Source organism: Eumetopias jubatus, unplaced genomic scaffold (genome assembly GCF_037043125.1).
Source record: "Eumetopias jubatus isolate StellerSeaLion01/CBP00866 unplaced genomic scaffold, mEumJub1_p1.0 scaffold_2, whole genome shotgun sequence".
NCBI classification, from domain to species: Eukaryota; Metazoa; Chordata; class Mammalia; order Carnivora; family Otariidae; genus Eumetopias; species Eumetopias jubatus.
The window spans coordinates 200,444,814-200,457,105 of record NW_028274808.1 but is presented as its reverse complement, the minus strand read 5'-3'; the positions used below and the strand labels follow the sequence as shown (position 1 = coordinate 200,457,105).

At 46.2% G+C, this 12,292-nt stretch overlaps 1 protein-coding gene across 2 annotated transcripts in view; it reads left to right on the top strand.

The window, feature by feature from the left end:
* The first annotated feature begins 255 nt into the window (after positions 1 to 255).
* HTT (huntingtin) overlaps positions 256 to 12,292 on the top strand; it is a 133,128-nt gene continuing 121,091 nt past the window's right edge. For both annotated transcript variants that reach the window (XM_088021246.1, XM_028087305.2), the window contains exon 1: positions 256 to 600. In XM_088021246.1, the coding sequence (XP_087877372.1) occupies positions 386 to 600 (215 nt within the window). In that variant the 5' untranslated portion in view covers positions 256 to 385. The remainder of the gene's footprint in view (positions 601 to 12,292) is intronic.

The following is a 12,292-nucleotide window of genomic DNA, read 5'->3' as shown; positions in this document are numbered from 1 at the left end:
CCCCCTACCCCGCCCCGCCCCTTGCCCCGCCCTCGGCCCGCCCCCGGCCCGCCCCCACGCGAGAGTGGTGCTGTGATCTCAGCGGTGAGGCGGCCCTGGGAGGCCAGCCGGGGGGGCGGGGGTTGGGCCGGCGCCTCGGCCGGCCATTGGCAGAGGTGGCCGCCACTGGCTGTCAATCCCGCTGGCCCGGCCTGGCCCCGCCCCGCCGGCGCAGCGTCGGGGGACGCACGGCCGCGGGGGCTGCCGGGACGGGTCCAAGATGGCCGGGCGCCTCGGTTCAGCTCCTGTACGCGGCCTCGAGTCCCATTCATTGCCGCGCTGCTGAGCGGCGCCGCGGGTCGGCTCGAGGGCTCGGGGGCCTGTCCCTGCGGGGCGGGAGGTCGCCATGGCGACCCTAGAAAAGCTGATGAAGGCCTTCGAATCCCTCAAGTCCTTTCAGCAGCAACAGCAGCAGCAGCAGCAGCAGCCTCCGCCGCCGCCTCAGCCTGTTCAGGCGCTGCCGCAGGCGCAGCCGCCGCTGCCTCAGCCGCAGCCGCCGCCGCCCCCGCCGCCCCCGCCGCCCCCCGGCCCGGCCGTGGCCGAGGAGCCACTGCATCGACCGTGAGTACGGCCCGTTGCAGCTCCCGGCCCAGCGACGGCCGGGGGCGGCGGCGCCCCTGCAGACCCCGGCCCCGCGGCCCCCCGAACTCAGGGCGCGCACTGCCGCCCTTCCTGCGGCGAGACCCCGTCCCGTGGCCATGCCCGGGTCCCCTGGCGTGGGTCTGCGCCGCTCCGCAGGCGGGCACGGCGTCGCCGGCCTCCCTGAGGCCACCGAGGCGGGCACGGCCCCAGCCCTCTGCCTTTCCCGGCCTGCGAAGTTAGGGGAGGAACTTGCTGCTTTGTATTTGCCAGAAGCGGGCTGTGCCGTGAGCAGAACTTGGAGGAGCCGAGACCGCCACTTCCCTTCCGGCTGGTCGTCCCTGAGAGGGAGGAGCGCGGGGGCACAGGACATTCGCGGCGAGCATGGGAGCCGGAGCGATGGGGGGAGAGTGGTGACATCATGCCTTTGGGCCGCCGGGGGTGGGGAGGCCGCGGGAGTGCGGGCCCGGCCCAGCGGGAATTCTGTTCCGCGCGCCCTTTGCATAGCCGGTGCCTCAAGCAGTCTTCCCAGATTCTCGAGGCACGTAGCTTAGCTCGGGAATCGCACTGGTAGCCTCAGGAAGAGACCCGCTTGTGTCAGCTCAAGTTGGTCTGCAGACCCTTGAGTTGTGGTTGCCGAGTAAGCGGGGAGCTGCTTAGAAGGTCATTATTAAGGAGTGAGAAATAATAAAATTGACGTGACTATTAGGAGGGGTCGGCTGAAGTTTCTTGCCTGTTTTCAGTTGGACGTAAAAACCAGCCGTTGCCGAGGGAGAGGTTAATTGCTGCGGGATGAAGGATGTGCATTACACCAGCACTGTGGTCCAGCTTGCCTGCGGTCCCCATGGGCGGCTCCTGCTTCCTTCTTTGGACACGTCCTGCTACTGTTTGAAAGCTAGGGGTCTCTGTTGCTTGTGCTTGGGGACCATACCTTCCCGCAGAACCCAAGTACTTTCCCCGCCAAAGTCTCCGCGAGGCTTTCCCCCTCGGGGCGTTGCGTTTTCCATCAGGATGTGCACATGGTAGCATTTAATGAGGACAGTTTTCAAGGGGCAGCCCCTTTAAGGAGCTTCCTCTCAGTTTTAGTAATGTTTTCTTACTCGTTATGTTTCTGACGTGATCCTTGCTGTGTCCTGAGAGTTTAATTAGAAAATGAGGATTCCAGGAGTAGTGTTGACTTATATGTTAGGATAAAATTTTAGAAATAAATTAATTTTTATTTTAATAGGTGAAAAACCTTCTTGGATGTATAGAGAAAAACATTTTTTTTTGGAGATTTTATTTATTTATTTGAGAGAGAGATATGGTGAGAGAGAGCACAAACGGGGGAGTGGCAGGCCGAGAGGCAGAGGGAGAAGCAGGCTCCCCACTGAGCAGGGAGCCCGATGTGGGGTTTGATCCCAGGACCCTGGGATCATGACCCGAGCCGAAGGCAGATGCTTAACCGACTGTGCCACCCAGGCGCCCAAGAATAAAACATTTTTTAAAAACAATTTGACTTATTTCTACAGCAAGTAATTTATAATCATAATTCATTGCAGACTTTTCTTGTAGTGCTTCTCCAGGAGGTAGATGTCATGCAAGTTCACACATTGCCTGGCTCTTGTGTAACAGGAAGCACTAAGCAGGGCTCTGGTGGGAAGAGAGACCTTACTGCTGTCACTGTCTGTGGGCTTGTTCAAACACTGGGTCAGTCTAAACATCTGCCATCTGTTTCTTATGCTGATTTGACGAACCTGAATTTGCTTATCTTCAAAATATGGGTACAAAGAGGTTTCTTTCTAAAGCTGCCTTGACAAAAGTAGATAGATGTTGTTTTATTACTTTATTTTAAGGTATTGTGTGATTGACTTATTTTAAAAGTGTAATCTATTATTTTCGTGTAAGTAGTGCACTCACATGATGCAAACTCTAAAATTACAAAAAGGTAGTAATTAAAATGTCTCTCTCCCATTCCTTTTTCCTGAGTACCTTATTCCCAGAGGCAAGCTCTATTATACTTTTCCTTGTGTATCCTAACAGATATAAACCATGCATATATGAAGATAGATTTTAAGTTATTTAAAACAGAAGTATTTCAGAATAGTAACTTCTAAAGTTTTTTAGCATGCTCTGAAATCAACTACATTGGCCTAATTGTAGTTATTTTAAGTAAAATGCATAAATCATATTTGTTGGAACTTTGCTGTTGAGAAAGCAGGTATTCATTAATTTGAGTAACAAACTCTGCTTACAAGTTTGGATCTTGGCATTTCTGTTCAGGTGCTTCAGCTGAAAAATCCATTCGCCAAAGTAGGATTGTCCAAAAACAATTTAGAAAGTATCTGTTCTATTTTTATGGTTCTCTGGTGTGTGGCGCTGCAGTGTCACAGCCATGCGTGGGCCTCAGTTGAAGTATCTTGAGTGCCTGCTCGATGCTCAGCATGTAGGATGCAGGGGTGCTGGGTGGGACCGGCTACCGTCTCAGCAGGGCTGGCATGCAGGGGGATGCCGGAGAGGGGGACGGTCCTACCTGTAATTATGAGGCCATGACATTTGCGTTTGGTACTTTCTTACTGTCCATCAGATTCCCACGTGGTTTCCCCCTGACTTTAATTCTTCATTCATCGATAAGTATTTACTGAACATCTAAATTATGCCTCTGTGGTAATAGCTGCAGGGCTGCAGCAGTCAACAGTTAAAGCTCTGCCCTCGTGAAGTTTTCATTTCAGTGAGGGACATGGACAATAAACCAGATGGATAAGCAAAATACAGAGTATGTTAGAGAGTGATAAATGAAGGAGGAATAGCAAAGCAGGGGAAGGAACTAGGAAATGTCAGCATTGACAAAGTGTTGACGTCTTAGATAGGGTGTCCAGGGAAGGGCCATTGAGATTGTGGCTTTTGAGTAAATACCTGGAGAGGGTCAGAGATAGAGCTGTGAAGGTGTATGGAGGAGGGGCATTCCAGGCAGGGGAAGAGGTCCAAAGGCCCCCTGTTTGAGGAATACCAAGGAGGTCGGTTTGGTTGGTTGAAGTAGTGAGAGGGAGACTCTTAGTAGGGGGTGGGCTCAGAGAGGGAGCGGAGTGCCACACCAGATGAGCCGGCCCTCCCTTGTAGGTGGATTAAAGACATGGGCATCTTTTCTAGGTGCGATGGGAAGTCATTGCAGGGTTTGGTGGGAGGAGTGGCAGGATTTGAGTTCCATTTTACAGTGAATACGGGTTGAGAACAGAGTGAAGGGGAGCAGAGGCGGAAGCAGGAAACCAGTTAGAAGCTGTTAAAGTGGTCCGGTGAGAGATGGGGGCGGATTCTGTCGTGATGCTGTCAGTGGCAGGGTGAAAAGTGACTGAAGGTAGAACCAACAGGACTTGTTCCTCTCTGCCAAGTGTGAGGTGATTTAGCTGAGGTTGATGTTCTCATCAGGATATATTTGGCTGCAAATAACGGGAAACCCTGCTGCAGTAGCTCAAACAGGTGAGAGTTCATTCTAAGGCAGGGTGAGTCTGTGTGAGGAGGCTGAACAATGAGATGAGGGACCTGGCCCCTTCTTTCTAACTTCCTTTCTTCTCCCTCCCTTCCCCCCTCCCACCCTTCGTCCCCTTCCCAACACCCAACATGGGGCTCGCACTCAGGACCCCAAGATCAAGAGTCGCTCACTGTACTGACTGAGCCACCAGGTGCCCCAGTCTTTCTTCTACTTAGTTTGTAAGCCCTTGTCCTTATTCTTTCCCATTTTTTAAAGTTGAGTTATTTTTTTATTGTAGAATTGAAACAATTTTTTATGTATTCTGGACTAGACCCTTATCAGATACATGATTTTTAAAACATTCTTCCTTTCTGTGGATTGTCTCTTCATTTTCTTGGTAGTGTCCTTGTAAAGCACAAAAGTTTTCAATTTTGATGAAATCCAGTTTTCTATTTTGTCTTTGGTTGCTGTGCTTTTAGGTGTTGTAGCTATGAAACTGTTGCCTAATTCAAGGTCACAGACATGTACTATTCCTGTGTTTTCTTCTAAGAATTTTAGAGTTTACATTTACATCTGATCCATTTTGAGTTAATTTTTATATATGGCGTAAGGTTAGGGTCCTTCTTCATTCTTTTGCGTGTGGATGTCGAGTTGTCCCAGCACCATTTATTGAAAAGATCCTTCTTTCCCCGTTGAATATATTGGCACCCTTGTTAAAAATTAATAGCCCATACATATATGGATTTATTTCTGGACTTTCAATTCTTTTTTTTTTTAAGATTTTATTTATTTGACAGAGAGAGAGAGAGGGAGAGTGAGCAAGAGAGCACAAACAGGGGGAGCAGCAGAGGGAGAGAGAGAAGCAGGCTCCCTGCTGAGCAGGGAGCCCGATGTGGGGCTCGACTTCAGGATCCTGGAATCATGACCTGAGCCGAAGGCAGCTGCTTAACCAACTGAGCCACCCAGGTGCCTCGAGCATTACGTTATTTTATTTTTTTAATCTTATTTATTTTTTTTTAAAGATTTTATTTATTTGAGAGAGAGTGAGCACAAGCTGGGTGAGGGGCAGAAGGAGAAGCAGACTCCCACTGAGCGCAGAGCCGGGTCACGGGGCTTGATCCCAGGACCCCAGGATCATGACCTGAGCTGAAGTCAGATGCTTAACTGACTGAGCCACCCAGGCGCCCCTGGACTTTTTATTTTTTTTATTTTACTATGTTATGTTAATCACCATACATCATCATCATCATTAGTTTTTGATTTCCTGGACTTTTAATTGGTCTAAATGTCTGTCTTCTACCAATACTATACAGTCTTGATTACTATAGTTTTTTTTTTAATCACAATTTCAAATCATGAAATTTGAGTCCTCGAACTTTGTCCTTAAGATAGTTGTGGCTATCGCTGGGCTCTGTGTGTTTCTATATGGTTGTAAGATCAGATTGTCAGATTGCGCAAAGAAGCCAGCTAGGATTCTGATAGGGATGGCATTGGATCTGTAGATCGATTTGGGGGTATTGGCACCTTAACAATGTTAAGTCTTCTGATTTATGAACGTTGGCAAAGGTTTTATGTAAAGGGTCAGAGAGGGGGCCATTTTTAGGCTTTGTGGGCCCAGTGCCTCTGTCACAGCTACTCACCTTGGTGGTAGAATTAAAGCAGCCAGAGGCAGTACGTAAACAGGTGAGCGTGGCTGTGTTCCAGTAACATTTTATTGATGACTTTGAAATTTGAATTTCATGTAATTTTCATATGTCACGAACTATTATTATTATTATCATCATCAACCATTTAAAGATGTGAAAACACTTAGCTTGCAAACCAGCCCAAAATAGGCAGGCTGTAGCTTGCCCATCCCTAGAGTAAATATGATCGGACCACTTTTGTGAAGCATTTCTTTTCTGGTTACTTTCTATTAACTAGTTTAAAAAATTATAAAAGTTACACATATATATCGTAAAACATTTCCAAACAGCACAGAAGATCTATCCTAGTCTCGTTCCCTAAAAATAACAATTATTAAACTTATTTTGTCTTCTCTGATTTTTTAATGCATATCCAGGCATTTAAATGTGTCTCAGTTTTTGTTTGCATGACTGAGATCACCCTGTATTTCTCAAAGAGCAGTATATCATGGATATTCCGCTATATATCATATATGTTCCATAGCGGTGTATATATATATAAAATTCTTAATTGCTGTATAATAGTGTAGAATTTCTTATTTATTTATTTGGAGGTGAAATTCACAGTACATAAAATGAACCATTTTGAAGTGTATAATTCAGTGACAGTTCATACATGGACAATAATTTTTTTTAAAAGAAGGACTTGGAACTGTAATGGCAGGGGTTTCACATTGTCCTGACTTTCAAGTGGACTGCTGACATATTCTCTCCACCTGAGAGCGTCCCCACCCCTGTTAGCTCTAGTTCCTGAAGGTGAGCCAGCCATCTGACCTTGGAGTGGTCCACCCTCAAGACATTTGGTCTTATTCAGGCAAGAAGGAAAAAATAAAACACCGTACAAGACACTGGTCAATGTGCTGAACTGAATCAGCTCGGGTGCTAAATATGTGTTAGAGATACGATCTGCCATAGATCCTTGCTGCTCAAAGTGTGGTCTCAGGCCAGCAGTTTGCTGTCATTGTGAGCGTATAAGGAGTACAGACTCTTTCCCCCACCTGAGATGTACCAAATCAGAGTCTGCATTTTGACAAGCTCTGTGAGCAATCTGTGTGCACACTAAAAGTTTGAAAAGCCCCGCTGTAGATGGTCAGGTTCTGTTAACAACACTGTCAGCATTTGTGAGGGAAGACTTGGGCTGTTTGTGTATGTCCAGGTATAGCTGAGGCAATGTCACTTCTCTGTCCCAGGGCCATCGAGCATTTGTGTAGCCCCAAAGTGGGCTGTGACCCTGACACATGAGCCACAGTGGGCTTGAAGAGCTCCCAGTGGGAATGGGGACTTAAGTGGGGACTGGACTTGATGACTTGGAAGGAGCCCTTTCAACCAAGTGCTGGTTTTGTGCCAGGCCGTGTTCTGGGCCCTGGGGTTACAGCAGTGAGCAAGACCAGTAGTGATGAATACTATGGAGAAAACAAAACAGAATAAGGGGGAGAAGGAGTGTGCAATTTTATTTAGGGCATAAGTGCACCGAGAAGGTTCTACTGGAGCAGAGTGGAGGGAGCAAGTTGTTTGGATATCTGGAAGTAGAGATCCAGGGAGAGAACAGAAAACAGTGTGCGTTCATATTTGAGGAATAGTAAGGAGGCCAGTAGCGGAAACAAAATGAAGGGCAGAAATAGACAAGGTTAGAGAGGTGGGAGATTAGAGATGAGGGTCAACCGAATGGGACTTTGTGCACAGTGTAATAAGGACTTTGGACTTTACTCTGCCCAGGTGCATACTTGTGTGGTAAAACAAGTGATCTGATTTATGTTTCTAAATGATCACTTTGACAGCACCAAATGCTGGCACAGCCGAAACTGGGTCGTCACTTAATCATTGCTGGTGGGCATAGAAAATAGTATGGCTACTCTGGAAAACAGTTTGGCAGTTTTTTATAGAAGAGAATGTGCAATTACTGTTTGACCTGGCAGTTGTACTCCTGAGCATTTATCCCAGAGAACTGAAAAATTCTGTTCCCGTAAGAACTTGTACATAGGTGTTTATGGTAGCTTTATTCATAATAGCCAAAATGTGGAATCAGCTCTGATGTCCTTCGACAGGTGAATGGTTAAGCTGCTGCTGCTGGTTAAGCAGCTTCGATGTCCTTCGACAGGTGAATGGTTAAGCTGCTGCTGCTGGTTAAGCAGCTTCGATGTCCTTCGACAGGTGAATGGTTAAGCTGCTGCTGCTGGTTAAGCAGCTTCGATGTCCTTCGACAGGTGAATGGTTAAGCTGCTGCTGCTGGTTAAGCAGCTTCGATGTCCTTCGACAGGTGAATGGTTAAGCTGCTGCTGATGGTTAAGCTGCTTTGATGTCCTTCGACAGGTGAATGGTTAAGCTGCTCCGGATACCTGCCACAACATAGGTAACTCCTAAGGAAATCATGCCAGTGAAAACAGCCAGTCCTGAAAGGCTACAAACTCTTTAATATGTAATATTTTTGAAAGGACATGGTTTTAGGAAATGAGACTGGATGAGAGGTTGCCAGGGTTAGGGAGAGTGTGGTGGGTAGAGGGTGGGGGGGGTGGCGCTGTGGCTCTAAGAGGGGCCCTTGTGGTGATGGAAATGTTCTATGTCTGTGGTGGATCCATAAACTTACACAGCTCATAAAATTGTATAGAACTAAACACATACACATAATGAAGAAAAGACTTTTTTCATTTAGCTTAACAGATTGGTTTTTTGAAATGCACCTTTTTTTAGGTAGTGATTATTACTGTATTTGGTTAGATCACCAGTAAGAAAGACTATTTTTTTATTTTTTACTTTTTAAAAATATTTATTGTAGAGAGAAAGAGAGAGCAAGTGGGGCAGGGTGGGGGAAGTCGAGGGACAAGCAGACTCCATGCTGAGCGCAGAGCCCAATGGGAGGTTGATCTTACTATCCTGAGATCATGACCTGAGCCAAAATCAAGAATTTGGACACTTACCTGACTGAGCCACCCAGGCGCTCCAAGAAAGATTTTATTTTAATGGTCTTTTCTATGACACGGACTGTAGATTGGGGAAATCTTAGTCCTTGGTCCCCCTAATCAAACAGCACTTTTATTTTTAAATTAGGTATGATACATAATTCCAGAATGATTTTTGGTGTCCCATTCCTTCTTAAAATCTGTCTGAAGGAGCCCTAATGCTTTAGGAGCACTCACATTAGTACCGTACTTGCTGCAAGTGAAGTGGCCGGAGGCGGGGGCAGTGGGGAGGCTTCGGTCCTGCTCGCTGGCTGGGCTGTGCAGGTTCCACCGGAAGGTGAGTGTTCAGAGCCCAAAAAGCGCAAGGCAAGCAGCGTTTTTCCAAGTTCCTGTGGAGTCCAGGCCTTTCCCCTGCCAGCCCTCCACCTGGAACTACATTTTTTAACAATAAGAATTTAGATGAGAGCTTGAATTCCCATTCTTAGAATTCATTCTTCGGTAATTAATGTGGTTCTAGCATGCTTTTGTGGCCTGGCCTTTTTTAGGTGCCTCCTTGCAAATGTGTGTTTCTGTGCACATTGCTTCAGCACGGAAGAGGGGCTGACTGAAGTTTGCGTTTTGAAGGTGAAGTTAACATGATTGCATTTACCCAAGTTGGAAGAGTCCGGACTGCTTACCCTGTTGATCGAGTTCCTGCTCAGAAAAGGCAGTTCCCTTTTGTCCTTAATTTCCATACTTACTTTTCATGTAGAACAAGCCAGTTTGACATATCGGTTCATCAGTTGGAGTTAAATTCCATGGGGGAATGAAGTGGTTGTGGTTTTCTTAAGTTTCCAAGTTTGCTTATTGGACAAAATAAGATAGCAAGGAGGTATTTCAAGCAGAGACCATAGACTATACAGGAACTGAGTTTGAAGATGCACGACCTAAACTACTGAGTTATTCCGAGTGGCTAGAGTTGCCTGAAGGTTGGAGAATGTGGACGACTGGAAAGTAGCCTGAGGCCATGTTCTAATGGGCCTGGTTAGACTGCGTTTGGCAGCGGGCACCACGGGGCGGTAGCGTGTGCTGTGTGCATTGTGTTGGTGTGCTTGTCGCTTTCAGTGGGTAATACTGGAATGATTGTTTTTCCCCTTTTCTGATAGTTTTTGTGAATGTCTCTTCGTTGGGGTGTCTGAGGGTAAAGTTCGATCCCACGCTTTAAAATATGGATATTCTTCAGTGTGATAAAAGAGGGGGTGCTTTTTACAGGATTAAGTTACACTTGTCTGCCTTTTTAAGCAGGCATTTTTCAGAGTTTGATTCTGATGTAGTAAAATTGTGTAGTTCTTTAATGATGTGTCAATTTCACACGTTTAGCCATGTCGGCAATGACAATGGATTTGAGAAAAACAGAGCAAAATTAAAGTATTTGGTAGCAATCAGATGGTTTGTGTTTATGCTTCTCACACAAAACAAGTACTTACTAATTATTGTTTGAATTTCAATGGCTTGTTTAGCACCATTGAAAACTGCCTGCAGAATTTTGTGATTCTTGGGCTATCGATTTTTGTGTGGAAAAGGTTCAAATTTCATCATTGCTAGGAAGTGATTGTGAATCAGGTAAGAAGAGAAACTTGAAATATGTGTGCTTTCTTCTTAGCTGTAAGATAGAAAGTATACTGTCCTCTTTTCATAATAAGGATCATGGAAGCTGCTGCTAAGAGACCTGTGATTGGCTGTCTAGAGTGTGGCAGGTGGGATTGCACAGGCTCCGTTTCCCATAGCCTTTGAGCTCCAGTAGGGATCACGCCAAGGCTGCCTTTTTTTTTTTTTTTAGTAGCTTTGCTGTTTCTACTTTTTTTTTTTTTCCATCTCTTGGTTCCAGAAACTCAGGTTCAAAGTAATTATCATTTATCTTCTGAATCCTATCTGAAAGACTGACTCAACTTTTGAGCCCATTTTAATGTGTATTTTACTTATTCTTCTACAGACAATGTTGATTTATCCATTTCCTTATCGGCTCTTTATGAACATCTGTGAAGTGCAGGCGTTGTGCTGAGTGCTAGTAACGGAGGTGCTGTGGCCCTTGCTCTTAGTCTGTCATCCTGGGAAGGCGACTTCTGGAGCAGTCATTACCAGAGTGGCCTGGAGGCTGGCTTGCGGGGTGGGGGACGGAGCCCCAGGGGAGCCCCAGGGGAATAGGGCAGGCTTTCCCCACCGGGAGCGCCACAAGGAGGAGGAGCGAGAGGGAAATAGACAACAGAAGAATGTATTTTTATTTTCTTGGGTGAGATTCATATTCCGTCTTTGACTTTTTGCTCGTTTCATGCACATTTACTCAGGTTCTGGCAAGGCTGGTCTTCTTGAAATCAGGTGCAGGCCTGACAGCTGTGCTGTTTGCTGCTCACTGTACTCTTTTGGTTTAGCCCATACATGAAGAGGGAGGCAAAGTTCCTGTTAGGGCTGGTATTTGTATCTATTGCTCTGGAAAGGTAAATGTTCCACTGGCCTGGCCGTTCTCCATCAGGCGTGTGTGTAATTACTGTGAAGCTGGTGACTTTTTCTGGTACCCTGGTATGTGAATTCAGTTCCTTTAAGGCCTTGGGCAGATTTTCACTTTGGAAATCAAAAGGTAATGGATAGGTAAGTTAGTTTGCTTCCTAAATGCTTAAAATGGTCAATGTTCTTTAATTTTCTTGATGGTGGTCTTACACTGGGCAAATTAATTCTAAGCTTTTGTAATGGAGAAATTAATCTGGCAGTTTAAAGAAGAGAACATTTTAATTCTCAGAGCACTTTCTTCTTAAAATCAAGGTGCCGTTTACAAAGAGCACAGTGTACCCTGTTTAGTGTACTTCTGTAAGCTTTGACAAATGCATGTAACTACTACACAGTAGGGGTTTAGCCCAGTGTTCTCACCCCCCAAGCTTCCCCTACCTCTTTGCGCCACTCCTCTCTCCAGCCCCTGTAAATTACTGATCACTTTCTGTTCCTGTAGTTTGTCTCTTCCAGAGCATCACAGAGATGGAATCCACCACTATGTAGTCTTGAATCTGGTACATTGAGATTCACCTTGTGTGTAGTAGTGGTTTTGCTCCTTTTTATTGCCAAGCAGTATTCTGTGGTCTGGTTGTGGGGGTTGGTTTGTCCGTCTACCGGGTGAAGGATATTTAGGTTGTTTCCATTATAGTGCTTTTGAAGTGGGTGGCTCCTGAGGATGGGAGGTGAGAACCCTCTGCTTCTTGTGGTCACTTAGGGACTCAGGCTCCTCCCATCCTGTTGGTTCTGTTGGTTCAATCTTCTTGTCTTTATCTGTACAATCAAAAACTGGGTGTTAGGCACGTTTGCTCTAGTTCGAGGGACTAGAATACCCAGGATAAGCTGCTGAGGCAGATACTCCATATATCACTTCCATTCCCATTTTATCTGTGAGAATGAAGGCGTGTGTCTTTCCCTACCTACAGGGAGGCTAAGCAATGGAACTTCTAACTGGGGGGCATGTGTCCAAGAAGGAAAGATTGGTGTTTGGGTGGATGACTAGGAGGCAGTCTGCAGTATTAACTTACTAGTAAAAGTCCTCTTTAGGAAAGAGACCAGTGGGAAAGACATACTCACCAGACCCTGTAATGATGGTCTCTAATAATTGGCCAGTCATTGGGAAG